The sequence below is a fragment of the Serinus canaria genome, chromosome 4A (genome assembly GCF_022539315.1).
Source record: "Serinus canaria isolate serCan28SL12 chromosome 4A, serCan2020, whole genome shotgun sequence".
Classification (NCBI taxonomy): domain Eukaryota; kingdom Metazoa; phylum Chordata; class Aves; order Passeriformes; family Fringillidae; genus Serinus; species Serinus canaria.
In genome coordinates this window covers 1,015,012-1,035,017 of record NC_066318.1, presented here as the reverse complement: position 1 = coordinate 1,035,017, position 20,006 = coordinate 1,015,012, and the positions used below count along the sequence as shown (strand labels likewise).

General features: G+C 46.6%; 2 protein-coding genes across 2 annotated transcripts in view; both read left to right on the top strand.

Moving 5' to 3' along the window:
• Positions 1–11,101, top strand: part of BRWD3 (bromodomain and WD repeat domain containing 3) — a 49,224-nt gene extending 38,123 nt beyond the window's left edge. Inside the window, exons 33-40 of the mRNA XM_050974490.1 lie at positions 19–100; positions 646–702; positions 1,042–1,182; positions 1,401–1,553; positions 2,363–2,526; positions 3,013–3,110; positions 3,556–3,714; positions 4,897–11,101. Coding sequence (XP_050830447.1) covers positions 19–100; positions 646–702; positions 1,042–1,182; positions 1,401–1,553; positions 2,363–2,526; positions 3,013–3,110; positions 3,556–3,714; positions 4,897–5,681 — 1,639 coding nt within the window. The 3' untranslated portion in view covers positions 5,682–11,101. The remainder of the gene's footprint in view (positions 1–18; positions 101–645; positions 703–1,041; positions 1,183–1,400; positions 1,554–2,362; positions 2,527–3,012; positions 3,111–3,555; positions 3,715–4,896) is intronic.
• Positions 11,102–13,286: 2,185 nt separating this feature from the next.
• Positions 13,287–14,168, top strand: LOC108962065 (syntaxin-1B-like). Its single transcript, XM_030228987.1, has one exon. It carries the CDS (start codon positions 13,287–13,289, stop codon positions 14,166–14,168), a length of 882 nt encoding a protein of 293 aa, XP_030084847.1.
• Positions 14,169–20,006: the final 5,838 nt, after the last annotated feature.

Sequence of the window (20,006 nt, the reverse complement as noted above, 5' to 3'; positions counted from 1 at the left end):
TTTGTCATTGTCCTGCAGAGATCAGAGCTGTACTGATATATTGGAAATCTACAACAAGGTGAAAGCAGAAGACCTGAGCAGTACTGATGAGGAAGAGGAGGTAAGATCATTTCCTTCCTTTTTAAAATTCAGCACATGAAAGATATTTTGATTTTTGTTGAGTCTTTATTTCATGGGTAATTGCACTGAGTTTTGGAGATGAGGTTGTTCAGGCTCACCTGAGACAATAAGCTCCCTGAAGTAAAAATGCTTCTTGGAACTGCCTGTCTTTAATCTTCTCTCAGTACATGATGTTTTGTGGGAAGGATGAGTAATGGGGGGAGCTGGGAAGTGGAGCTGTTACTCAGTCAGAAGGACAACAACTCTCCATTGTCAGCGAGGCTGCAGAGCTGATTTCCTTATGTCATTCTGTGTCATTTCCCATCAGTTGATCCTTGGAGTGAAATGCCAGGTAGAATCCAGGGTGGATATCACTGCCTTGAGCTGCTTCCCTCTCCTGACACCTTCTCCCCTTCAGTGCAGTGAAATGTGGTGTAGTTCCTGTCACCAAGTGCCCTGTGGTTGTTGTTGGCTGGGTTTTAACCCTTTTCCATGGCTGAGGGTTTTCCAGACCTGCCTGTGTGTGATCATTCCCTTTGCCTTTAGGTGGCAGAAGTGGATGTGGATTCAGATGCTCCAGGCACTTCTTCTGGGAAAAGACGAGTGAGTAAAATTTCTGCTGTTGTCATTTTTTGTTTTAATTTGATTTTAAAGAAAATATCTCCAGCAGTCAAATTTCAATGCAACTGATAAATATAGCAAGGCTGGAGCTGAAATATTGCAGCTTCTCACAGGTTTGAGTGTTACATATGACCAGAAAAGGCAAATTTGTTTCATTTGTCTAGTTTGCATATTGCTGTGCCATCAGCTCTGCTTTAATCTTCCTGGATTTCTGTTTTTAATTGGGTAATGCTCTAATTGCAGAATGCTGGGAGATAGTAGGGACTTCAAGGGAGCAATGTGAATATTGTGATACCATCTGCAGTACCTGTTTCCCTGCAGGTGAGACGAAGGGTGAAGAGGCAGCCCATGAAAGCCAGTGCTGATGCTTGGAAGGAGCAGTGCCAGCAGCTCTTAAACCTGATTTATGAACGAGAGGACTCAGAGCCTTTCAGGCAGCCTGTTGATCTCTTCTCTTACCCTGTAAGTGCAGCTTCCACACCCAGAATTGTTCCTCCTTTGGCAGAACATCCATGCTGGGCATGGCTCTGTCCTCTCCCTTTATGAGCTGATGTTTTCAGGGAATTATCTGCAACAGCTCTGAGAGTAAACTAATGATCTGGGCTGCTGGATGAACACTGAGGTGATGTTACTGCTGTAGGATTTGAGAGCTTTGGTTTTTCTCCTGTGTGTTCTCACAGGATTATCGAGATATTGTAGACACTCCCATGGACTTCAGCACTGTGAAAGAAACCTTGGAAGCAGGAAACTACACCAGTCCCTTGGAATTCTACAAAGATATTCGTTTAATATTCTGCAACTCTAAAGCTTACACTCCTAATAAAAAGTCTCGTGTAAGTAACAAATTTTAATGCCTGTTTTTTAAACAAAGACCGTGGCCCTACATGAATAAAACACATGAAATAAGGTCTGAAGAGCAAAGCACTGCTTGGTGCAATAAAAATAACCAGGATACACCAATTCTGTGGTTATAAACTTGCTTTGTTCTGCTCTCCCAGATGACTTCTAACATTTTCATTTCAGACAATGGTCACTGTTGCAGCTGTTCCTTGCAATATTTGTATCAGAAAACTGGTCATCAGTTGCTTTTATTTTTTCAATCATTTATCCCTGTAAACGAAGCTATCAGCTTGATAACTGCACATATTGTGGATGAGGCTACACAAAAGGAAGGCCTAGAAAGAGGACAGGAAAGTGGTTTAAAGATTTTGACATCTGGTTTACAGAAATTAGGACTGAGGACATTTTGGCTTGCTTCTCTGTAGCTCTGTAAGGGTTGTGTAAGGACAGTTCACCAGGGATGTAGTGCAAAAACAAAGGTGAGGAGATGTGAAATCCAGTTATTTTTTCCTTGGTATTCAGGTTATCTTAAGGCCTGCTCCCATGCTTCATGGGGATTGACAAAGGGGACAATAGTCCAGAAATCCATTTTCCTTCAACTCTGGAAATACTTTGTACTGTTACCAAATCCTTTTAACATTTTGCAAGAGTACACATGGCCCATGAAAGGAAATAATCTGTAAAGAAGCTCATAGTGGAACATCAGTGTGAATTTTTTCTTTTACAAAGTCTGGACATCTCTGTGATGGTTTTTTGGTTGATCTTCAACTCTAATAAGCCTGACCATTTTTCCTCCCTGCAGATTTACAGCATGACCCTTCGACTCTCTGCCTTATTTGAGAATCACATGAAGAACATCATCTCTGAGTACAAGTCAGCAATGCAATGTCAGAAGAGGAAAAGGCCCCGGTACCGAAAGCGGCTGAGGAGCAGCAGCAGCTCCCCCTCAACCAGCAGAGCATCCAGGTAAAGCAGGGAGGGTGAGCCTGCCTGGCACTGCCATTCCAGAGCCCAGGGGCAGATGTGCTTTGGGGGAAGAACCAGCAGCAGTGTTGCTCATCTCCTGCTGAGCTTGCTCTTTGGGGAGATAAAACCATGCTCAGTTTGTAGTTTCTAATTCTGGTAAGTGAAAGATGATGTGGTTACAAGTGTTCCCTCTGGAGGAAATGAAAGATCAGTTGTCTCTTTACCTTTTAGCTGTTGAAAAAAGTGTTGTGTAACAGTTCCCTGCCTTCATCTGGTACATGATCTGAGTAAACTGATGGTTTTAAAAGGGGGGATAAAACCTTGTCCCTGCAAACTCCTATAGCTTTAGCAAACAGCGCCGTGGTGTAACTGTTTTTAGTGTTATCACACCTGGGAAGAAGGGGTCACTTTGCAGGAGAAATCAGTTTTGTATTTGAGTCTGTGGTGATAACAGATTTCTCTCTTCGGGGTATTCTGTGTTTGCAGCCCAAAAGGGAAACAGAAGCAAGTGAAGATTCAACCTAAACCCAACCAAAATACCTCACTGCCCCTGACCAGGACTAACTCTTCAGTCTCATCTCATGGTGAGGAGGAACCCAGCCTTTTCTCTAGAGCAGCTTGTCTGTGCAGGTTGAGTCTTGTCCTCATGAGACACATGCAAAACCTGCCTGTTGAAGGAACAAAGTCCTGAAATGTGTTGTCTGTAGGTTGTTTTAGCTGAGTTTGGCTGTTGGGAAGTCCTGGGGAAGGATCAGGGAATTGGGAACCTGGGTCTGGCCGTGCTAAGAATTATTCCAGTGACAAAAGCCCAGACTTCCTGTGTATGGGCCTCTCTCCTACAGCAGTGAAGGTTAATTAATTAAATTAATCCTACTTGGGGGTACACTCAGGAGGAATCTGTCTTTCCATGGCTGCAGAGCAGCTTGGTGAGATTACCCTGACTTGGGCTGTTGAGAGAACCTCCCCAGACACAGACCTGTAAACAGAGCATAAAAGTCACCCTGTCCCCTTGTGCTGTCCTGTCTGAAGTTTCAGATACAGCAGAAGAACCTCTGGGTTCAGCCACTGGTGAAGAGCTGGAGGGTCAACCATCTTCATCAGGCTCAAATGCACAGAGCCGGAGTGGAAATGCCATAGACCCAGGGAAAAGCAGACCAGTCAGGAGCAAATCTACACCAGTGAAACAAGGTGAGAAAGAATAATTCTGTGCTGTGACTGACTGGTTTCACTAGAGATGAAAGATCTTGCTTCTGTCTGATGTTTATTGCCTCAGTGTACCATTGTACATATTCCTAAACCATACCAAAAAATTGAATTCACTTTGCTCGTTTACTCTGTGGTGTCTTCTCTGAGGTGTGGAATGCAGATGATTCCATGTGCACTTTAGTCAAGTCCTTTAAAATCTTTCCAGATGGAAAACTTGATTGCTCTCAGACTAATACAGTTCCTTCAGGAATTACAGAAAGCAAACAAACCAAGAGAACCCCCGCCCCAAAACCTTTGCCTTTTATTAATCAAGCTGAAATCAAAGATACAGAAATGTTTAAATGTTTTTCTCACATGCAAAACAAAGTAGTTGTGATTAGAAGGGAAACAGTTCAGGTATGGTAATCTGGGGGATGAGTTACTCAGAGTTTCCACCAATGTGGGCACTACATGGGCATTTCCTGAACCCTGGAGCCTTTCCCAAGTCCACACTCCTCTGCTGTAGCAGTGCTGGATGCTGCAGGTGAGCTTTTCCTGTCTTAAAGAAGATATTTAATCTTCATTGTCAGATTCATAACCATGAAAACATGGAGGATTTTGGGTCCCAAGCCAGCAAGATACTTTATTGACTTTTCATTTAAGGTGTTCAGCAATCCCAGTGAGCTTTCTTGTGTCATTGACTCTCTTGAGTTATGCTTTCTATTAATATTCTCTGGACTCAGCCTTTTGAGAACATGCATTCGATAGGGAGTAAATGCTGCTTGCAGATGTTATTTTTGTGTATATATAGTTTTGAATGGATTTTAGAGTTTTCGTGCCTTGGCACCCCAGGTAGGATTCACCTGACTGAGTTTTAGATGGTTGTGTCCAACCTGGTCACTCCAGGCTCCTTTTTTTTGCCTGGATCTTCACTGAACTCTTGCTCAGGAGAGTTTGCAGTCATTGCTTCCAGATAAAAACTGTGTTTCCTTTGGTAGATTTTCCTCTTAGAGCACCTGCCTGTGTCCACAGCACGTAAAGGGTGAGTAATTCCCAGTGGAACATCCCTGAGCACACCTCAGAGACAGCTGAAGAGAATCCCAAAGGCAACTGCAGCAAATCCCACTTTTTGTGTCCTGTTTGGCTGTGGTGTGGTGCTGATGGGGTTATTTTGTGTTTGCTTAGATCACTCTCCTGATGGGCCACTCACCAATGGGGATGGCAGAGAGCCCCGGGCAGGAGTCAAGAGGAAGCTGCTGAGCGCCTCAGAAGAGGATGAGCACCTGGAGGAGGCAGAGGAGGAGGAAAAGAAGAGAGAATTAAAGGAAAAGTCTGGTTTGTCTTCCTCAGAAAGCGGGGAATCGGGATCCAGCTCCAGCTCTGACAGCAGAAGTGGCTCTGATTCCGACTCGGAATCGACCTCCAGAACAGACCAGGATTACATCGACGGCGACCACGACTACAGCAAAGTTGTGCAATCCAAAAAACCCAAACGCAAAATCAAACGGAAACTCCCTGGGGGCAAACGGAATTGGCAGGGCCGAGGGACAGGGAGGAGGGGCAGGTGGGGCAGGTGGGGCAGGTGGAGCAGAGGGGGACGGGGAGGCAGAGGCGGAAGAGGCTGCGGCAGAGGAAGAGGAGGCGGCCGGGGAGGAAGGAGAGGCCGAGGAGGCCGAGGGGCCTCACGAGGAGCCACCCGAGCAAAGCGCGCCCGGCTCGCCGACGATGAGTTTGAAAACCTCTTTGGGGGACAGTTTGGGGAGAACGTGTTTGGAGGGAGGTTCAGCCGACCCCCTCGGATCAAAACCAGGAACGAGGGCAGGAGAACTGTCCTGTACAACGACGACTCCGACAATGACAATTTTGTGCACACCGAGGATCCTTTGAACCTTGGTACTTCCAGGTCAGGCAGGGTGCGGAAAATGACAGAAAAAGCCAGGGTCAGCCATCTCATGGGATGGAATTATTGACAGATGGAAAACTTTGGAACAATTTTAAAAGAACTTCAATGGCCTTCTACTGCAGGGATTTTACCAGAAATTCTACCAAGCAAGTTGTGCGGGGACTCCACTCACGTTTCACAGTGGTGCTTTTCCATCCTGTCAGTTTGTGTTTGTTTTAAAGCTTCAGATCTCCACACTTCATTGGTCAAAACAAGCCTTAGTCATTAGGCCTTAAATTACAGAAATTCTTCCCCACACACTACGAGTTCATCACATTACAGAGGCTTCCAGCTTCTCAGTAAGAACATGACATTTTCGAGTCACGCTTATGACTTCTCTCCCTCGTTTTGTTTTTGTATTATAGAAATAGCACCTTCTTACAGAGTTTTTATGTGGTTTCTGCCATAAATCCTTAGACACAGTAATAATTATAACTTTTGCACAATACACCAATCCTAAAGGCAGCTATAAAATGTTTACAGTTTCTATATTGTAAGAAGGATCTGGATTATTTTAATCTTCCCAGGCCAAACGTTGATGGAATTGTGCTGAACTGAAGTATATTCATACTACAGTTTTGGGGGTCCTGATGTGCTTTCTATCAGTTCTTTATCCGTGTAAAAACAGTGACAAAGGGTTGGTGCCTTGTAAATATGTAGCAAACCTTTGATGTGGTGTGTCCTATGTGTGCATTAACTTTATTAAAAAGAGAATACTTGAGAAGTATGAATATCTAGACAAAAGGTGCCAAATGCAAAAGTTACTTGCATCTATTTTCTTTTTGTCCTCTCATATTTTTATAGTATTAATCGAGATTGTGCAGCTAAAGGGGTGACTTCAACATTTGAAAGGTTCCTCCTCTTCAAAGCATGATTTTTAATAGTAGCTCAGCTACCTCTTATTTACAACTACTGGAAACTGAAAAGAAAATAGATGCTGTTATTCAGAGCATGGTGAAGAAGAGGCGAGAAGGAGCGTAGAGGGGTGGAAGTTGTGAGTAGCTGTATCTTCCTTGTTGTTGTCACCATGAAAACAAAAGCAGTGGTTCTCAGAGGTGTTTGGGGCAGGTGGGGATTTGCTTGTGCAGAGGGGCTGCTTGGCCCCCACTGCCCCCTGCTCCATGGAAATGTGGTTTGGGCCCCTCGGAGGTGCTGAGGGAGCTGTCACCCCCTCACACACAAGACTGACTCTTGTGTCTCAAGCTTCCAGAAGAGAATTCCTGTTGCACTGTGCTCTTGTTGTCCTGGGAAATGCTGACTTGAAACCCTCTGGCAGTGGTAGTGCAGTTGGTGAGGAGATCCCTGCTCTGGCTCCTCGGTGACCTCGGCGGTGGCGTGGGCTGAGCTGGAGGTGAGCAGCCTCTTCCTTCCTTCCTGGGCTCTCCTGGAATGGATGTGGGATTCCAATTTCCTCCCCTTGTCTGAAAGTTCAGAGCCGGGTTACAAAGAGAACAAGTCAGAACAGACTACAAAGTTCCAGTGGAGTTTTTCAAGGTTTTTAGGTTTTTTTTAAGCTTTCATCCAATATCCTGAAGTTATTCTGTGCACAGCTTGGTCAATAATTCTGGAAAACCTCAGGCAGCAAAGAGTGACCCATGTATATTCTCAGATGCAGAAGGAATTTAATTTTTGATTTTCTATATTAAGCACTAGCTATTTTATCTCGCTTTCCAAAAAAAAAAAAAAAATCCTAGTTAGATGCAAAAATGACTTGAAAATAAAAAAAGCAGAGGTTTAGTTTTGTGATGGAGGAGAGTATATCCTAAATTGCTCATTAATGTGAGTTTATGGTACAGTACAAAACCCATGCTTTTAATTTTGTAAGGAATGTTTGGAATCAGCTGTAATCCATTGCTAGACTTGATTTGGTTTTGGATGGGGGGTGGGGAAAAAACCAAGTGCAGAGGCTCTCCTCGTTCTGTGTTGGGCTTTAAAGTATAAACACCTGTCCTATCATCTCTCTCATATATCTGTATATATACATGCATTTATATTTATAAGAAATGTATTATTTGTTTGACTGATTGGTCTTTTTACATATGGTAACCAGGAATAGCATGTATGCATCAGTCCATAGTTGGAATCATATCCCTTAGATCAGTCCTGTGAGCTAATGTAAACACTATGGGTTCTATCCTAAAGCCTGAAAAGCTTGAAATGCAAAAGAAATGCTTTTTTCCTCTATTTCTGACTGGCCGAAAATCCACTTATTCCTTATTTATTTTGTGTAGGGGTCGGGGAGAGAGAAACCACAGGGATTCCAGAGAAATCATTTTATAAGTTGGTGTATTTTAGCAGCAATTAGAGTAAGATTAAATATGTTCTTAACTGTATCTTTTCTCTGTACTGTGAAGATACCAGTGAAGCATCACTTTGCTGTGGCGTAAGTATTACTGTGTCCCATGACCATGAGCTAGAGCAGGGGGTGCTGGGACAGCAGAATTTAGTGTAAAAAATGAAAAAAAAGCTTCTTTTTCTTTGTGCATGAGAATCTTTTATAAGCATGACAAGTAACTTGGGTTTAGAGCTGTTCTTTTTGCTTGGATTTGTGTCTGGATTCTTTCTTTGAGTTTGGCAGTTGATTTCTCATAGTTCTGTGGAATAATTACACTTTTGTAGGAACTTGGATGCTCTCAAATCCCAAATCCTATCAGGAGCCTCTTAGGAGTGTGGTAAACTTAGGATGAGCCCACCAGGTGCAGCAGAAGCAGGATTTAAAGTGATTTAAACCAACCAAAAGCTGAGCTCTGGGCAGGCTGCAGAGTCAGGAATGTGCTGTCTTTCCTTGAACTCTCAACAAAAAACTGCAGGCTCTGCCTAAGGAATGGGATTTAAGGTCTGATTGTGAATGGGGTTCCTGAGGGTCAGCAGGCAGGCCAGGAGCTCCTCGGTTCCTGCAGATGTTTGGGCATTGGTGCCTCTGTTCCCTTGAGATGTCCCACTGGCAGATCCCAATCCTGAGCTGCTGGGGCACCTCAGGGCCCTTGGGGACACCTTGGGAAAGGCCCCAGGCCCCCACACTCCATCCTGCACAGAGACAGGGCTGAAAGCCTGGGTGTCTTTGCTCTCAGCTCCTCCCAGCCCCAATCCACTGTCCCTGCAGTGCTTCCCTTTCTCTCCACTCCGGGGCATGGACGGCAGAGCTGCTTTGGCAGTAGTGAGGTGCTGTTGTCGTAGATATTAGGGAGAATTTTTTCATGGTAAGAGTGGTCTGGCAGTGGAAGAGGCTGCCCAGGGAGGTGGCAGAGTCACCATCCAAGACCTGAGCACATGTGGCCCTTGCTGGTTCAGTGGCCATGATGGGATGTGGTTGAAGGTTGGACTTGATGATTTTGGAGCCTTTTCCAACCATAATAATTCCATTATTCAGCCCAGACTTCACCTACTTTTTATTTTGTCTATCACCATTTATTTTCTTCTTTGCCATGCCCCACTTCTGTCCTGTAGTTTCCTTTTATAGGCTATTTATTTATTCTCTTGGAAACTTTGGGTATCATGATGAATTTTATTTTGGCTGCCAGGCTGTTAGGTTTAATCCAAACCTTTCTGTTGGTGCTTGAACTTGGATGGATTTGGGCAGTTTTATCCCTCCTCCCTCTTTCCATCACTCCTTTCTCCATCAGCCAAGCAGAGGCCACCCCCTAATCCCAACCACCCTCACCCTGCAGACACAAAAACTAAAAAGAATTGGGGAGAAATAATTCTTGGAGGATTTTTGGCTGTTTCAAATTCTGTGTCCTGTTTGCATAGTTTCATTTTCCTGGAATGTTTTCCTCAATGTCCATCTCAGCTGCTCCTCCTGTGGGGAAGCAGAAGGACTGACTAGTTCAGAGGGCATGGAAAGGAGCTGGCACCAGGGTTGTGGCAAAGAGTTTTTAATTAACTTCAAAAAGGAAAATATTTGGAGGCTCTCTTGACTCCCAAACCCAAGATGACTCTTGCAAAGCATTTGGATCTACCAGGAATGTCTCTGTGCTCCAAATAACAGAATAATAATGTAAAAAAATAATTTTAAATCACTAATTTTTGATAAAAACTTGATTCATTCCATCTTTGAGTGGTGAACACCAGGGAAAAGTGAACAGCTGTAGGTCTGGGGATGTTGTGTCCTGATATCTGGAGCGTCCTGTCATGAATTTCATGGGTTAAAAACATCTTAGTGTGTTTACATGTCTTAATTTTATCTTTTTATTTAAAAACCATCCTGCAGAGTTTTATAAAATACTGATGATTTCCTGAAGGAGCAGTTAACCCTCCAAGGCTTACTCTATATTTAATAGGTAGGGAGCTGTTGCTGTGTTCTTACAATGTGTATTATAGCAAATCCCTGCGCATGAGCGACAGAGACTTTTCAACTCTTCAGTATATCCAAGGTTTACACATGGTAAAAAAACTCCTTTATGTACAGTAAGTAACAGCCTGCAAATTTAGTCTAAAAACTTGTCTTTTTTTAGTCTTAGAAATGCAAAGACCTGTTGGAAGCTTGTATATTTTTACTATGTCGTGTTCGGCCCACAGCGAACTCACACAACTGTGCTATGAATCCCTGAAAAATTTAGATTTCCAGTGGGAATTGCTGTCACAGCCTTAACTCTAGTGTTCTAAAAATGGTGCTGAAATACATTTTTGTGTGTGGATGTGGGTACCTGATCCGAGTCTGTGAGACTTTCAAGGCAAACCAAGCACTTGGAGTTACTACTCCTGGTAGTAACTGCAGCCACGCTGGGGAGCTGGCAAATGTGTAAATAGTTGGGAAATAATTCTACCAGTGGGAAATCAGGAGCAGTTCCTGGGTTTGGGAGTTTTCACTGGCAAGCACTGCAGATCTTCCTGGGTTTTGGGTCTGTGAGGAGCTGTTTGGGGGGAGGGGGGTGAAATCCTGCTGGAATATTTGCAGGTCAAATCCAAATCTGCCATTATCTCTTCCTAAAATTCTTCCTCAGAGAGTGGTGGCTGCTCGGGTGTGTTCAGAACTCAATGTCTGAGGATTATTTTTCTGTAGAAATATTAATTCAGGCTCTTCATTCCTCCATGAGTCATTAGAGCAGATTTCATGTAGAAATACCACTTGATGTCAGAGCAAAATTCACATGATTTAGGCTGTCCAGGTTGTGTTCTGGATTTAAAATACTCCAAAAATGCACAAAACTATTAGAATTATGTCTACTTTCTATATTAATTTTTTTCAGGTGATATTTATGCCCATATCTTCACATCCGCTATCTCAGGTCCCTTTAATGATTACTTCAGGGATTTTGATGCCACATGTTGGCAGACCAAATGTAATATTTATATGCAATGAGCTGTTAGTTTTTTGTATTGTACAAATGTAAATTTGTAAAGATTTTTTTCTAGAGTTTTTTTGAAGTCACTGATGTAATCTAGGATGTTTCATTTTCCAGCTGTGGGATTGTCTTAATAAAAAAAAAATAAAAAGAGAAACTCTTACTTTGGTTTTGCATTGCTTCCTGAGTAGTTGACACATTAAAAGGTTTAAAAAAAAAAAGTAGGTAAAATGGAGGTTTTAATGTAAAAAAATAATGCTTTTTGATGCAACTGGCTAATTTTATAGTTTTAATTGGAAGTTTTATAAACTGGATTTAGAAACTTTATTTATAAATGGATAGAGAAGCTTTTATATACTGTGCAGGTCTTGAGCAGGATGGGATGGAGACCCTCACTCCAATCACCATCCAGTCTGGCTCCAAAATGCCATTTTTCTGGGAAAAAGGGGTAGAAGTAGCTAATGATTTCTTGGAAAAAGAAGGGGAATATGCCTAAAAGTGCTGTGAAATGGCTAAAAATGCCATGAAAGGAGCAGGGGAGGAGGCTCTGGGTGAGGTCCCTCGGCCAGTGTGGGACACGAGTGGTCCAGGGAAAGGTTGTACCTGTTACCTAAGGGATATCTCATGGGAAACAGGAATTACTCCTGTGCTCTTGCCCTTGTTAAATAGCAGTGAGAACATTGTTTAAACAGGGATTTTGCGGGTGGATGGGGCTGGGTTTGTGTAGAGCTGCCGGCTGGGAGCAGGTGCTGACAACAAAAACATGGAATAAACTCAGGAGGAATTTCTTCCTGGAAAGGGTGGCCAGGCATTGGAAAGGGCTGCCCAGGGAGGTGGTGGAGTCCTCACCCATGGAGGTGTCCAAGGAAGGACTGGAGGTGGCACTCAGAGCTCTGGGCTGGGGCCAGGGTGGGCACTGGAGACAGGTTGGACTCGGTGGTCTGGGAGGCCTTTTCCAGCATTAATGATTCTGTCATTCTATTTTGACTTTTCCCCTCATTAATCTGCTGACTTATTTGACATTTCACTTTATTGTGCTGATTCCAGTGGCATTTCCTCTCTGATGGGAATGAATATCTCCATTTTAACACAACACTCATCCTCCAAACCCCAGGGACAAAAGGGCTTTTTTTTTTTTTTTTTTTTTTTAATTGATGGTTACAGAGAACAAAATTAAACTTGTTTTGCAAAGATGCTGGAGCCCCCCTTTATGTACATCCATCAGATGGCATTAGAGGGAAGGAATTCCACTCCCTTCAGAGCTGCTTGACCTTTGCTAAACCTCCCTTGGCTGTCCCTCTTGATATTATATTAATTTGATATTATACTGATATTATATCATAGCTGTTGTATATTTTATATCATCACATTTAGGTCACATGGGATAATGCACGTTATAAGATACATTATATAAAATACCAGAGCAGTAGAGGACAACTGTTTTCCCTGTGCACTTTGGAAATACGTTTTGTTGAAGTACCTTTTAAAAGGTATTTTTTTATGGATGTCTTAGAATTCAGCTGTGATTTTTATTTATTTCAGCAGCGAGTGGACTCAACACTGCCTTGCAGTGATGTCGGGACAGCTGGGTTATCCCAACGCTCATTTCCAGCCTGGAAAACCCCAGGAGCACTTTTTGAATTCACCCTCCCGATGGCTCAGGCGTGACGGTGGCACCGCGGGCACCGCGCGGCCCCGGAGCCTTCCCGAGCCGCGGAGCAGGGACAGGCCAAGCTCTGCCTCTGTTCCTCTGCAGTTCTCAACAGGAACGGCGAGATCCCAGCTCCAGGAGTGTTTGGACAGCGCCTCGGGTCATGGTGGGATTTTGGGGGATGCTGCTGTGCAGGGCCAGGAGCTGGGCTCCGTGATCCCTGCGGGTCCCTGCCAGCCTGGCAGAGTCAGTGACTCCGTGTCATCTGCCCTTCCTTTGGTACATCCAGAGCTGGGCTGGGTACACGGTGAGGCCGGTGGCAGTCTGGAGCCGGCTGGAGCCTTTTGGAAGGCCGGGGGTGCCGGGTGGGTCACCCGCTCCGTGCCCCGTCTGACGGGGCTTTTGGGTGTCCTTGTTTCTGGGTGAATAAAAGCGTCTTTGTGCCGATCAGGTGAGGAGCCGGAGCCCGTCCCGTGACGCAGGTGCGGGCGGTGCTGGCAGCGCTCCCGGCCCGGGCCTTCCTCCCGCTCTGCCCGGGACGAGCCCTTCCCTCCGCCGGCGGTGCCCGGCCCGGGGCTGACGCAGGACCTGCCCTCCATCAATATTTGCTCTGGTGCCAGCAGGGAAGGCTCGCAGCCCTCCCGCAGGAGCTCCAGCCTCACACGTCCCCGCAGACGGTGCCGGAGCCCCGCGCAGCATGAGGGACCGGCTGGCGGAGCTGCAGCAGCGAGTGGCGGCCGAGGGGGACCCGCACGACGACTCCCTGCGCTTCGACAACCCCGCGTTCGTCGGGGACGACGCCAGCCCCGTGGGCCGAGCGCTGCGGGAGGCGGCCGAGCTGTGGCGGGCGCTGGAGCGGCTGGAGCAGCTCTCGGAGAGCATCGACAGGACGCAGCAGTCGGTGCTGTGTTGCACCTCGGAGGAGAGCATCGCCCGCGAGAAGAGCGGCCTCGGCGCGGCCCGGGCCGCCTTCGCCCGCCAGGCCGCGGCCCTGCAGCCCCGGCTGGGAGCGCCGCCGGCGGCCCCGGTCGGGGGCTCGGGGCGAGCGGGGCCCCGCGTCCGCCAGACCCAGCTGTGGCTGCTGCTGCGCCGCTACGGTGCCGTCCTCGCCCGCCACTACGCCCGGGAGAGCCGCTACCGGCACCGGCTGAAGGAGCAGATCCAGAGGCAGGCGGAGCTGGCGGGCATCAACCTGGGCGCCCAGGACGTGGACCTGCTGGCCGAGAGCCCCCAGGGCCCTCGCATCGTCGGCCGCGACCTGGAGGAGCTCAAGGCCAAGCATCACCTGGGCCTGGCCCAGGCGCGGCAGCGGCAGCTGCTGGAGCTGGAGGCGCAGCTGCTGGAGCTGCGCGGGCTGTTCGTGCAGCTGGAGGGGCTGCTGGCCCAGCAGCACGGCGCTGCCGACAGCGTGGAGCAGCACGTCCTGCGCACCCTGGACTACGCGGCCCAGACGGGCGGCGGGGTGAAGAGAGCCGCCAAATACCAGCGGCCGTCGCGGCGCTCGGCCCTGCTGAGGGCGGCTCTTGGCCTCTGCTCCTGCTGGCCCTGCCTGCCCTGCCCCGGCCGCGGCCTGCGCTGAGCCAGGGCTGCGGGGGCATTGCAGCAGCGCTCGGGGATTCACCCCGCGCCGGGCGAGAAACCGTGTCTGGTGGGAGGGAGAACGTCCTGTGCTCCTGGAACAGCGGGGCAGGGGATGTGGACACGTTGTATGATGGTGCGAGGACCGTGCGTATCTTGTAAAATGGTGTAAGGGCTGTGCACGCCTTCCTTGATGGCACAGAGACCATGCACGACTTGCTCAGGGATGCAAGGTTCATGCACACCTCACATGGCAGCATGGAGATCACACACACCAATCCTGATGGCACAGGGACCGTGCACACCACTCCTGATGGCACAGGGACCGTGCACACCACTCCTGATGGCACAGGGACCATGCACACCACTCCTGATGGCACAGAGACCCTGCACACCACTCCTGATGGCACAGAGACCCTGCACACCACTCCTGATGGCACAGAGACCCTGCACACCACTCCTGATGGCACAGGGACCGTGCACACCACTCCTGATGGCACGGGGACCGTGCACACCACTCCTGATGGCACAGGGACCGTGCACACCACTCCTGATGGCACAGGGACCATGCACACCACTCCTGATGGCACAGGGACCATGCACACCTTGGATGGCAGCACAGGGAGCGGTTGCACCTTGCACAGAGATGGAATAACCATTCACACCTCACCTGGAAGCAGGAGGACCAGGAACCTCTTGCATGGTGGCACAAGGACTGCCAGCACCTTTCCTGATGGCACAGGGACCCTGCACACCTTGTGTGGAGCACAGGGACCAGGCACACTTTGTGCGTTTATGTAAGGACAATGCACACCTTATTTATATATTATGTAAAGATCATACACACCTTGCTCGATGGCACAGGGACCTTGCAGATCTTGATGGCATCATGGGGACCATGCACCTCCATTATAGCATTCAGCCAAGAAAAGCACTTTTAACACTCCAAAACCTGACTTCAGAACTGTCACATTTCTTGGTTTTGTTACTGTTCCAAGGAGAGAGGGCAAAAAGCCTGTTGAAGTTTTTGGCAGGTCTGTGGTTACATATGAGGGGACCCAATGGCTTGGTACCACCAAGGAGCACATGAAAGTTCCTCCACCACATCCCAGTCCTGATTCTCCCCACTTCCTCCATTTTCACTCCCTTGGGGTTATTTGGTGCATTCATGTTGCATTTTGGTCCTTGCTGCTTTGTCAGGCACTGGGTCAGCTTTGGGCTGGGTGTTCCTCATGGCTCATTCCGTGCTCTGACACCAGGAGAGGATTTGCACAATTGTTCTGGAATCTGCAGGCTTTTACTTCAGCCTGCACATTGCCAAGCCAGCCAACATCCCACACATGCTGGAAATGCTGGAAACTTAGAGTGGCCCTTTTATTTGGCCCCCATATCACCACCTGAATTTCCCAAAACCTCTCAAATTAAGGCCTGGAGCCTGGTTAAGCTTTTTGGGACTCTTTGTGGAAGGTCCCTCTGTGTCCTGGCAGTTGCTGGCAGCTCATCCCAGTGCTCTCAGCCACCCTTACATTTATTTTCATCTTCTGGCTGAGCTTTAATAAAACAATTTCTCAATAACCTCTCTTGAGTGTGGAGAGTTATTTCTTTGCAGCAGGGAGCCCAAAGCTAAGGAAGAGCAGAAACTGAATAACTTCTCAGTGTGTTGATTGAGTTAAATTCTTAGGAATGCATAAAACTTAATTTTCTGGCTGATAAATTCATATTTTCTGTTGACCTGGAAGACCCCCACATCAGGAATGTCCATTCCTTTGAGAGCTCTGGGAGCCAAGCTGAGTGGTCTCAGTTCCTCTTGCTCCTTTTTATTTTTGATTTGTGAGGTCTAAATGAATATTCCTTTTTCATTCAAATTTTGATGAATGGAAGTTCACCTTTATTTAATTTTCATTTAAAAAAAAACACAAACCAAACCAAAGCAAAACAAACCCACAACTTCCAGACCATTGGAAACACCCCTTGCATCCCAAATCCAACCCCACATTTACTGTGTGGCTGCAAGAGCCCCCTCCTGGGAAGCACTGAAGTTATTTACAGCTTCCCAGGATACAAAGAGAAGGGAAATAAACCTGCTGAGGTCCAGAGGTGGCCAATCTAAGCTCAATAAATCATATTTAACCTCCTTTCATGCCCCACTGTCACAGCTCCGTGCAAACAACCTCCCTGGAGCCCTCTCGGGTGGCTGGGCAGCGTCTGGCCCGACTGGTTTTGCTGCTCAGGAGTTCATGATCCATCAAACTCGGGGGAAAGCTGGGTCAGCAGCAGTGCCTGCAGCCAGGATGTGTTCCCTGAGGATTTCCTGGAGCACAGCTCCCCTGGAGCCTGGCACAGAGGGGATGGTCCTGTGCTCCAGAGATCTCCTGAGTGTGGGATCAGCAGGAAAATAACCCTGGAGGAGTTAAAGGAGGAGGAAAACAGGAGAAACTTCATACCTTGGAGTGGATCTTCCCAGTGGCTTCAGTGGTTAGTGAGACTTTATGTATTTTTGATTTTTTTTTTCCTGCTGCCTGGTGGCCTTTCTTTAAATACTGGCCTCAGACAGGATCTAATTATTGCAGAGCAAAATAATTAATGATGTTATAATGTGGGCATGAACACCCAACAGGATGGGGAAGATTCCTTTCTCTTCTTACTCTGAGACTTACCTAGAACACATTTAGGAATATTCCTGGAGATGGTGACACCAAGGTGCAGAACCTGCTGTAACAATTCCAAGAATATACACGAGAGAGCTTTTTTAATTATGTCACAAATGAGCATCAGAAATGTAAGAAGTTCACATTTAAAGGGAAAAATAAGAGAAAGCTAAAGGTAAAAATTCAAGAACCTCAGCTCTGCTCTGTGCTCACACTCATGGAAGACACCAAAAGAGGAATTTTTGCTAAAATGTGTTAAAAGGGGCTTGTGAAAAGCCCAAAGCCTTTGTAACTGTGCTGGCAGCACCTGCAAAGTCTTTCTGTTGAAGAAGTATCACTGAAAAGAAGTTTTTTTTAAAGAACACAAAATGTTTTGCTGACATTTAGACAAGTAAATAATTCCAGAGTGAATTAATCACTGTGCAGAACTGGTTTTTAAGGTGAGGTGGGTTATCACAGCTCAAGAGTTCCTGCTCGGGGGCCCTGGGGGGTTGTGAATTCCAGCTCAAACACTCAGCTTTGGTCCCTTCGATGCTGCTGATCTTTGATGTCACAACAAAACCCCCCAAACAGAACAATTTCTTGTAAATGCAGGTTTTTAAAAGCCTCCTGAGCACTGAAAAGGAACTCAGTTCTCTGAATTCTCTTGCATTTGAAGCATCTATTTGGCCAAACCTCTGGGCACCCACATTTATCAGCAAAATGGGGGCAGGAAGTTGAACCATGATTTCATTTTGTTGTTCTTCAGCTCCCCAGCCTTCATTCAAAATATCTAAATATTTTAATTCAATAGGAGATATTAAATGGATTATATTTGCAATTTTTTCATTGAAAACCATTGCTCAATATTTTCAGAAATTTTTCAAAAAGATGGTTTTTTAGTTCTCAAATCACACTTGGTAATTTTATTCTGAATATACTTAGGTCAAGTCAGAAATCCATTCTGCTGTGGGGGCTACCAAGTGATTGCCTTGCTTCAAAACACTTTTTACATTTCCCTCCCTGACTCAGGAATGTGTCAGCAGTTTAAATTGTCTTGATTTGTTTTCTCCACAGTTTCTCCTGTATTTTGCAGTGAATCAACAACTCTATTCATAGAGCTCATCAAATATCTGCTGCTGCCTCTCCAAAAAAATACAGAGATCTGGCTCACAAGCCTTTCTGCTGGAGTGGGGATCTCTGCCAAGAAATTCAGGGGAGACACTGCTTGTCTTGGAAACCCCATCCTTGGGTTTTAGCAACAAATTGAGCTCATTTTTGGTGTTTGCTTCAGCTGGATGTCTTTGGTGTCTCTGGTCTGTGTGGGCAGCCTGGAGCAGGTCACATCTCAGTCAGATCATTTTTAATGGGGTTTCACTACAGGCATGAACTAAATTGCCTTTTTCAGGGACAAAATACTGCCGTTGGGTTTCCCTGGCAGGGATGAAATTTTATGTCCATGTGTCTTCCTGCAGTCAACTCATACAAAATCTACCAGCAATAATTTAGGATCACAGAATCCCAGAATGGTTTGGTTTGGAAAAGGCCCTAAAGATAATCCAGCCCCACGCCCTGCCATGGGCAGGAACACCTTCCACTGTCCCAGGTTGTTCCAATCCCCATCTAACCTGGCCTTGGACACTCCCAGGGATGGGGCAGCCACAGCCTCCCAGGTAAACCCATTCCAGGGCCTCCCTACCCTCAGAGGCAGGAATTCCTTCCCATTATCCCAACAGGCCTTGCCCTCTGGCAGAGGGAATCCATTCCCACTTGTCCTGTCACTCTCAGGCAGCTCAGACTGGAAATTCCAGTTTCCCAGAGCCTGAAGCCCTGTTTGCACAAATCTTTGTGTTTTCCAAGCAGAGACTCAGATTTAGGGTCTGTTCCTGGCTGGGAGCTTTCATGATGGGAGAGAAAGGAGAGGGATTTGTGGCAATATTTTATCCTCTCATGCTCCCATCACGCTGAGGGAATGACGGATACGTCCCAGGATCCCACAGTGGCACTGCAGGATGAATCAAGGAGAGCTTCTCAGGGATGGTTTGGTGCTAAGTGCTGTTTGCAGAGCTCCAGGTGAGATCCAGGGGACAGCTGGATGCTGTCCCTGGCAATCTGCATTGCTGGAGCTCTCGGAGCCTCGGGGATGGGACAGCAGTGACATCCAGGGGTGACTGCCCTGCTGCCCTGGCTTTGCCTGGAAATGGGGTCAGAGCCACCTTTGCACCCACGGGGATCAGCAAGGCTTTAAACAGCCCTAAATTCGAGATCTGGTGCAATCCTCACTTCACAGGATGTTTTTAATTAGGCTTCACACAACATATCCACCTCTCTGGGCTCTGTGACCTGGATCAACTTCTGCTTCTCTAAAAAAGGAATTTGTTTTAATGATTTTGTCAATCCATGTGCACCACAACATCTTCATGGAGTCTTCGATAATCTTTCATTCAGAATACAAAGTTTTTCAGGCTGGATTAGCAGTGAGAGGCAGAAGAATTGACTGTTCAAGCCCAGCAAATGGGTCAAGCTGAACTTTGCTGTATCAAATACACCTTAACGAGAGCTTTCCCTCCTGTTTGTAGTGGCACGGAGCCATTTGTGATCAGGAGCTGTTTTACAGCTCGAATGTTCTGTCTGGCTTGCAGGAGTTTGTCTCCAAGACAGATCCTGTGGCTCTTGGTTTTATGGGAGAAGGAGGTGGCCTCTCTGTCCTCCAGGAAAGTCCCTGTATTTTTTATTTTCACAAAATTATGGTGGCTGAGTGACATCATTTCCCTCATGTTCCTCAGCAGTGAGTCCTATTTCCCAAATATTAGCACAGCAATAAACCTGAGACCTGCAGAAAGCTTTGGAGCCATCAGCCAGCAACGAGCAGACTGGGGGTGACTTCCAGATGGAACCATGGGCAGAAAGCACCAAACAGGAGCAGCCAATGTCATAAATCACAATTACTAACTGGCATCATTATTTGGGCCACAAAGATCAGTTTTTACTTGTCCTTATTTTTAACAGAGATGTGAATCAAACATGAAGTGGGAAGACTGGGAGAGTTGTTTCCAAGTGTGGTTTTCAAGAGCAATCCTCTTCCTGCTCTCTGGGTGACACGGTGAAAACCTTTGCTCCTTTTTGTCCCCAAGTCATATCCTTCAGAGGGTGGATATTTCTGCATTTAATTCTGATGTTATGCAAATGGGAAGAGAAATAATCGTGTCAGT

Bases quoted from the DNA above. Each gene is read 5' to 3' on its own strand.
- LOC108962065 (XM_030228987.1), top strand. From the start codon at position 13,287: ATGAGGGACCGGCTGGCGGAGCTGCAGCAGCGAGTGGCGGCCGAGGGG.